The sequence below is a fragment of the Camelina sativa genome, chromosome 11 (genome assembly GCF_000633955.1).
Source record: "Camelina sativa cultivar DH55 chromosome 11, Cs, whole genome shotgun sequence".
NCBI lineage: Eukaryota > Viridiplantae > Streptophyta > Magnoliopsida > Brassicales > Brassicaceae > Camelina > Camelina sativa.
In genome coordinates, this window is record NC_025695.1 from 19,099,820 (window position 1) to 19,108,595 (window position 8,776).

General features: G+C 40.1%; 1 protein-coding gene across 1 annotated transcript; it reads right to left on the bottom strand.

The window, feature by feature from the left end:
* LOC104728128 lies at positions 2-2,596 on the bottom strand (the record flags this gene model as incomplete). Its single annotated transcript, XM_019231905.1, has 4 exons — positions 1,790-2,596; positions 1,350-1,687; positions 150-1,128; positions 2-49 (listed from the first exon to the last, which is right to left on the bottom strand). Coding segments are annotated over exons 1-4 (2,139 nt in total), but the record flags the coding sequence as incomplete, so codon positions are not given.

Consider the following 8,776-nt stretch of genomic DNA (forward strand, 5'->3'; position numbering starts at 1 on the left):
GTCCTTCAGAGCCCCCCAAGTTGTAAAAAGACAACATCTTCTCGACAAACTACAGTAATAAAAGAGAGTATTAGAAAATAAACGAACATGAACCTACGGTTTATTTGATATATGAATCAAACAGTCATCCAATCTCAATATGAACTTACGGTAGAAATGCTTAGCTCTTTACATGTGTCTTTCCAAGTTGAAATAAACAACCTTAAATCTCCTTCAGAAAGTGTGAAATCAGCCTCATCGACACTGAAAACCTTCTTAGCATCAGAACCATCAGCCAATTTAGGTATCTCTTGTTTTGCGTGTCCTTGTGACTTAGAGGGGGCTTTTCTAAGCAGTTTGGACGAATCAGATTTTTCGTGATTACGTTTGTCACCCTTCCTTTTCTTATTGGAGCCCCCGAGCCGCTTCATCTCTTCCGCAACAGATGGATATGGACAACTATTGATATGGTCAGAACTATTAAGATTCCCAACCTCATATACATTATCATTATCATCTGAGCTTGATGAATCAAATCTTGTATGCTTGCCACAGTAATCCTTATGATGTAAAGCAAATGAGTCAGCACGCTCAGAGACAGTTAAGGGTTTATCTTGCCGTTGTTTCTTTGATGAGGGGATGTGATACTTTTGATGCAGCTCAGTCAGTAAGACTTTCAATGTTTCACCTTCTTGTCTCTTCGCGTCTAGAATGAACGATACATACATCCTACAAAAGATGNGTCCTTGTGACTTAGAGGGGGCTTTTCTAAGCAGTTTGGACGAATCAGATTTTTCGTGATTACGTTTTTCACCCTTCCTTTTCTTATTGGAGCCCCCGAGCCGCTTCATCTCTTCCGCAACAGATGGATATGGACAACTATTGATATGGTCAGAACTATTAAGATTCCCAACCTCATATACATTATCATTATCATCTGAGCTTGATGAATCAAATCTTGTATGCTTGCCACAGTAATCCTTATGATGTAAAGCAAATGAGTCAGCACGCTCAGAGACAGTTAAGGGTTTATCTTGCCGTTGTTTCTTTGATGAGGGGATGTGATACTTTTGATGCAGCTCAGTCAGTAAGACTTTCAATGTTTCACCTTCTTGTCTCTTCGCGTCTAGAATGAACGATACATACATCCTACAAAAGATGTACATATAATCAGCTAATACAGTTCATACTAAGAACAAGCTGAGAACCTAATCTAGTAATCTCTTACAAAACCAGATCCAACATTTGAAAAACCAAAAAAAATAATACTAAGAAGACATCTCCTTGATCAAGTTTTTTAAACCAAGCGTACTGTACTATCAAAATAAGTTAACTCATAAGCAAGTTTAGAATCCAGAGAAAAATTATACCGCAAGCTCTGAATACGCACACCAAGCTTTTCCTTGCTTGTAACTGACTTTTGGCTTGCAACAAAATTTAGAAATTCATCGAGCTTAACATCTTCTATCATATAAGTGTGCAGATAGCTATCAAGAAATGTTATTATCTCCTCACTAGTGATCTGAACTGGGCCAGTAGAACTGGATATGGATGGAAAATAAAGCAAGACTAGTGGATGCTGCAGCAAAGGTCCCAATTCCAAATCATCGAAAGAATCAACAAACTCGTTCCGGCAAATAGCCACTTCCAAATCATACAGGGTCACGATTCTTCTAGCCCCAACGAAGCAGTGAATAAATGCATTGATCTACAATGGAAAACCGAAATAAACATCACCTCAACATAGAAGCTCTGCAGAAGAAGATAGACATAGTCCAGATATGAATAGAGAGAAAGTTTCCGATCTTACCTTGCCTTCAATGGCCATAAGCTGACGAAGAGAAGGAACATCTTGCATTTGAACACCCAAGGAACGCCAAGAATCAGCCTGAAGTTCTTCAAGAACCGCTCTGGACACTCTAGTCGAAGAAACACTCTCTCCAGCAGCAGCGACTGCTTTACGCGTCTTGTTAACCGCCTTATCAATCCGCATAACTTCAACTTTGCGCTTCGGTTTTGCCGATGACTTATCCAAAGATACATTATGAGTAGCAGAGATCGGTAGAGTCACACTAAAGGAATTAGCACTCTCACCAATAGCAAAATCAGAACTCGGGGGGACAACATCAGTCCCCTGTACAACAACCTCCTCTTGCCGTCTTCGTTTAAAGGAAGAGCTATCGTGGTTCTGAGAGGAGGTACTGATATCGTTGTTACTAGGCAGAGATGATTGAAGAGGGAAAGAGAAGCTGTTCTGGCTATGGTTCTGAAGGAAAACATTAGCGTTAGCCCCAAACTGGTGAGGGATTTGTTGTTGATGATGGAAGCTAAGATTCGGCTGGGGTTGAAAATTAGGGTTTCCGAGGGAGAAGTCTGGGAAACAAGGGCGGTAAAAATTCGCCGGAAACTGAGGGAGAGGGTATCTAATAGGTTGTTGATTGAAATAGGGAAACACGGGATTCGCCTGAGGAAGGTATCCTCCTCCACCGGGAACGGTGTTGATGATGTTTCCGTTGCCTCTGCCGCTTCCACTGTTGCTCGTGGAGGCGTTTAGAGACCACGAACCGTCGCGGTTCCCTTGCATTCGTCGGGGGCTGAGGGGAAAAATTAAAAAAACGGTAGAGTTGGAGAAGAAAGGGTTTAAGAGCGTCTCCTCTCTGTTATATATATAGGGCATACACGATGAGAGTGAGCCTGTGTGTCTCTGTTAGGTTCGGAGGGTTAGGGTATAGGGTGACGCGTGTCCGGTTTTGGTTCCGATTTTGCAAACCGGAATCCGGGTTCCGTGATTCTGAGAGAGGTACTGCTGATATCGTTATGTATTCGGTATTCCTTACACCAAATCTTTTTTTTTTTTGGTCGTCTAATGTTATATTGATAATACTTGGAATGTTACACTGAGAAATACAACTTTGCCGGCGGAAAAACGATATATCTCTGGAGTCTAAAGCCCAAAACAAAGGAAGCTAGGCCGGCAGCACAGATAAGTCCCCGGAATCAACTAAAACTACAAAAAAGAAGCTTGAAAACCAAAACGAAAGAGATCGAAACCAACAACTAAGAACAAGAGGCAAAATAACAATAAAACCCAAAAGATAAACACTAGTTCTAAACAACCAAATCGATCTATTCTTCTGAAGTTCCTGCGAATAAGATGTATCAATGTTGCCCACGGCCACCGCATCAATCACAAATGCCTCCTCCTATCACAATGAGAGAAGATCGCTCGAGACCAAGAACCATGACTTCATAATCTGACAAGTAAAGGCCCAATTCAGAACCTCGTAAAACACTTCCAGATGCGGCATAGACGACTGGTGCGTCAAAGGAGAGCCTAGTTAGAAACCATAAAAGCGAACCGACATCCTTCAGATTCGGAACCGCAAAGACAAGGAGCGAGACAGAACAACCTCGATGAGTCTCGAATACTCATCTACATAAGTTATCATCACCAACAACTTCCACCTAAGAGCAGAAAGATCTGAAGCACAGAAACAAGCATAAACTTCACACAACAAGAGCCTCTTCTTAGAAAGGAGACGAACCAAATGGGAGACTAAAAATAAAACACAGCAATTACAGGTGAGCGAAAAGACAAAGGCGAGGTGAAGCTGCCTACAGAGCACACACAAACCAAACATGCGACATTAAAACAAGAAAAAGCACAAGAGCGAGGAACTGATCTCGATTATGTGCAGGCGAAAAAAGATGGCTTTTTACAGACTACAGTCCCGTCGATCTCAGATCCGGCACCATCTTCCTCACACGAGCCACCAACCAAACAGAACTGAGACACTCAACCGCTTTCGCAAGACACCCAAAATCACAAAGCGAATCAACTAAATAGAAACCCCAATCGAAGGCCAAAAAACTTCCAAGAATCTAATACAAAAGCTAGAAAAGAACGATAAGCAACAAAGCAGGGAGACCAGAGCCGGTGCTAAAGGAGCCACCACACTCCGGTCTCAGATCTGAGAAAAAACTTGAGCGGCGGCTTTTAGGTTTAGACAGCAGAAAAAAAAAAAAAAAAAACCCTCCTTACACCAAATCTTTATCATTCATTTGATCAGAGGGTTTTCTCGTAATAATAAAAAATTATTTATTTTATTTTTTTGGTGTCTTCAAACTTAAGATATTGTGTGAAGACATTTGGAAGAAGATGTCTCTATTTTTCTAAACTACTAGGTTTTTGAACCAACGTTTATTTAATACATTTTGGTGAATATCATATATGATTGATGATAGTTATGAAATATTATCTTATAAAACCTTTAAATTATTATTTAGATAAATTTATTATTTCAAACACATCATTTTTAAAAATATAAAATAGATAACGTTACTCTTTTAAAAATTCAAATCTGATAAAAAATCATGAATTTATACTTAAACTATTTTTCTTTTCTCTTCTTCGTCAGCTTCCTCACATTCTTCCACTGAATAATCATTCAAAGTTTCTTTTTAGACTACCACACAACTTGTTAACCAATCAAACTCCACAACCAAAATCATTGCCTCTTTTCTCGTTAAATTTGTGCAATTCATGAAAACCAACATAGTCAACACATTCACTCAATTATTGATATTTTCACCGTATACTTACTCTGTTTTAGATTCACACATATTGAAACTTCTCAAATCAAAATCCTTAATACTACAAAACTGTAAATTCTCAAACTAAAATCTTTAATACTACAAAATTATAAATTACTTGGAAAGAAAATAATATGAACAAATGTATAGCTAATAAAACATGTGTGATTGTCGTCGATCTTTCTTCTTTTAAACCTAAAAACATGACTCAAACAACATTAAATCTAGGTCTTGCGACATCAGTCCTTCTTTCTTAAACCCATAAATACTGAAAGAATATCAATTCATCTATAAAGTCATACACAAAAACATGTATTAACGCTCATAAGATATAAAAAGCCCAAACGAAGATAAATAAAATATTTTCAAGATATTTGAAAATTGAATATATAATATTTAATAATACTTAAACTTTTAATAAAATTTAATAGAGTTTAAATATTTATAATATTTTAAACTTTAGATGTAGTTTAAATATATATAACATTTTTGTTTTTTAGAATTAAATATTAATGATACTTAAACTTTCTATGGAAGTATTAATAGTATTTTAAAATATTCTATTAAGTTTAAATATTTATAATATTTTAAACTTTAGATGTAGTTTAAATATATATAACATTTTTGTTTTTTAGAATTAAATATTAATGATACTTAAACTTTCTATGGAAGTATTAATAGTATTTTAAAATATTCTATTAAGTTTAAATATTTATAATATTTGAATCTTTTAAAAGTTTCAATAATTATAATATTTAAAACTTTTCAACTACATTTAAAGTTTCAATACTATTAATACTTTAAAATTTTTAAACGTTTTAGAAGTTTTAATTTGCTATAATTGAAACGACCGTACCAGATTTTTTTTTAAATAAATAATAAATAATAATAATAAATAACTACAACTAGTGGTCCTATACCCACTAGCCACATAATCACAACCACAACCAACAGCGGAAATAAACAATATCAATATCCAATAAATATCCAATAATAAAATCACCAAAAACCAAATATAGCAACAATCCAATAACCAATCATCATGAAACATGGAACCAGCAACCTAGCAATGTTTTTAATGACCCAAATCTAGCAACCTAGCATTGCCAGACAACATCCAATCAAGTCCCTAGAACATCCTCCTCTTCATTGCTTTGATTCTACGATCACACTTTGCCTTTACCTGCACCACAAACACATATTGCAATGCATGAGTATTTAATAAACACTCAGTAAGGCAATCCTCTCATCTACTGGGCTATACACACAAGCAATAGAGACATCTCTAACCATCAACCAACAATCATCACACAACAAATAACAAACCAGGACTCTGCATCGACCGACACCAACATGCATCAACCGACATCACATAGGGATGCATCGACCGACACAAGGGATGCATCGACCGATGTAAGTTACACATGCATCGACCAACACTCGCCCTGCATCGACCGACACATGCTCGACATAACACAAAAACCCTAGGTTTTACGTGCCGTCCTCGCACTTGCATCGACCGATGCAACATGCCAAGCATCATGTTTCCCGAAGCTTCTCGCCGGATCTTTGTTCCTGCAACCACAAAACTCGATCCCAAGCCACAAGAAAGCTTCCTAACGTCCCAAATAACTATCTAACAAGCCTAACAACACATAAACAAGCAGATCAGAGAAATCTTGCACTTACCTTTGCCAAGACGATTCTGAACCTTAAACAAACAAGAAAGCACTTCCACGAAGCTCCTACAATGATCCCAGCTACAGATCTCTACAGGAACAGCTTCCAACCTCCCAAAATCCACAAGAACACTCAAGAACGCTTAGGAAAACTTTTGTCTCTTTTCTATCTCTCCAAAAACGGCTAAGCCAAGACAAATGAGACAAAACTTGTGTTAAGGGTCTTCCTTAACCTAAAACGCAACGTTTAACTTAAGTCAAACTACAGAAAAGTGAACCTGCATCGACCGATACACCTACTGCATCGACCGATGCAATCACTAAACCGGGATTTCGGTTCGCGGGTGTTACAATTCTCCCCCACCAATATAGATTTGTCCTCGAATCTCAAACAACCATCAGCCAAGGACTCCCGTGCAACCGTCTACACGGCCCACACTCCTCCGACCGATCTACGAAAGGTTACCTCTAGGCGATAGACTCACGCTCCTGGCATTATTTGCTCTCGACTTTTGGACTTTCTTTTACTCACAGGCCTAAACCTTGAGTTTCTATTGGCTCCTCATCAGGCCTAAGCCTGTATGCCATAATATTGGCTCCTCATCGGGCCTTAGCCCGCATGCCATAATATATAAGGAAGTCCAATATTCATCTCTCGGGTTGCCACCCTACAGCGCGCCCCCGGATCATCATCCGAAGTCGATATACCAACCATACTCCCAAGCCATAAAGTCTCAGAATATGGCAGTACTAGGAGAACCTAAGTCCCCCAAGAGTGGCGAGCAAACAATTCTGAACACGTCTGAGTCCTATCCCTATCCAGGCTTCCTTCCTGTGGCATGTGTAAGACATCACAATGTCCTACCAACTACATATCCTCTCACTAGGATACCTCATGACCACACATGGATCATCTCACTGCCACTAGGGCCACCACAAAGGCCAAACAAATGTCCTAAACATGACCGCCACCAAGGCCAAACAAATGTCCTAAACAGGACCATCACAAAGACCATCTGTCTCGAAGGACCGTCACAAAGACCATCTATCCCGAAGGATGTAACAAAGACCATCTGTCCCGAAGGACTGTCACAAAGACCATCTGTCCAGAAGGACCGTCACAAAGACCATTTGTCCCAAAGGACCGTCACAAAGTCCATCTGTCCCGAAGGACCGTCACAAAGACCATCTGTCCCGAAGGACCGCCTAAACAGGCACTCTGGCTAAACAGCCCGCCACAAAGGCAACACAAGCCCCTACAAGGCTCACAACCACAAAAATGGACAAATTCTAACTCCTATAAAACTTTCCATTTTAGCACTTTCCACTTTTGGAAACTTCTATTTCAGGAAACTTTTCTCCAAAAACCCCGCCTCATGGAAACTTTGTACCCCGAGCACCACCTCATCTTATTACTTAGTCGCACAACCAACCACCCCAAGCGACCAAGTAAACAAGAGAGATGGGCTGGAATACTCCATTCCCGTTGTAGCCACGAATTACAGATGGAACCAGGCTAGACAAGCTCAAGTCGCGGCTTGCTTCTCGAACCACTTCTTAAACCTTGCCTTCATCCTCGCCTCTGGCTCCCAATTCTGCTCCTCTACACCATCACAGTCCAAAAGACTCTCATCAAAAGAATCTTCTTCTTCCGAATTTCTTTGATCCTCCTCTCGAGAACCCTCACTGGTCTCGCCTCCAAAGTCATGTTAGGCTGGAGATCCTCAGGAATCTTAGCTAACAACTGATCATCCTCACAGAGACACTTTCGCAACATAGACACATGGAAAATCTTATGGAAAAGCACGCATAACCTCATGTAACTCCAATATATATGCCACTGGTCCAACCCGTTCTATCACTCTGAACGGACCCATATACCTCAGACTCAACTTAGTCTCAGTCAATGAACTGTTCGGACCCCGCAATATGGCCATCTTGAGGTACACTGTGACTCCTACCTGAAACTCAAGATCTCTCCTCCTCCTATCGGCATAACTCTTCTGCCGATCCGAAGCTTCCTTCATGTTCAGCTTGAGAACCCGAATCTTCTCTGAGGTCTCCTGAACAAAATCTGCCCCGTAAATGCTCCTCTCCCCACCTGAGTCCAGCATAACGGTGTACGACACAGCCTAACATACAAAGCCTCATAAGGAGCCATCTTAATACTCGCCAGATAAATGTTGTTGTACGAAAACTCTACCAAGCTCAAGTGATCTGCCCAATGGCCTCCCCAATCCAACACGCACATCCTCAGCAAATCCTCCAGCGTCTGGATCATCCTCTCTGACTGTCCATCTGTCTGGGGATGATAAGCTGTACTCATATGCACCTTAGTACCCATCTCTGCCTGAAACGCTCTCCAGAACACTGAAGTGAACTTGGAATCCCTACCAGACACAATGCTCGCTGGCACCCCATGCAACCTGACTATCTCCTTCACATACTTCTTAGCCAAGACCGCTGCTCCATCAGTCTTCTTAATGCCCAAAAAATGTGCCGACTTAGTCAACCGGTCCACAATG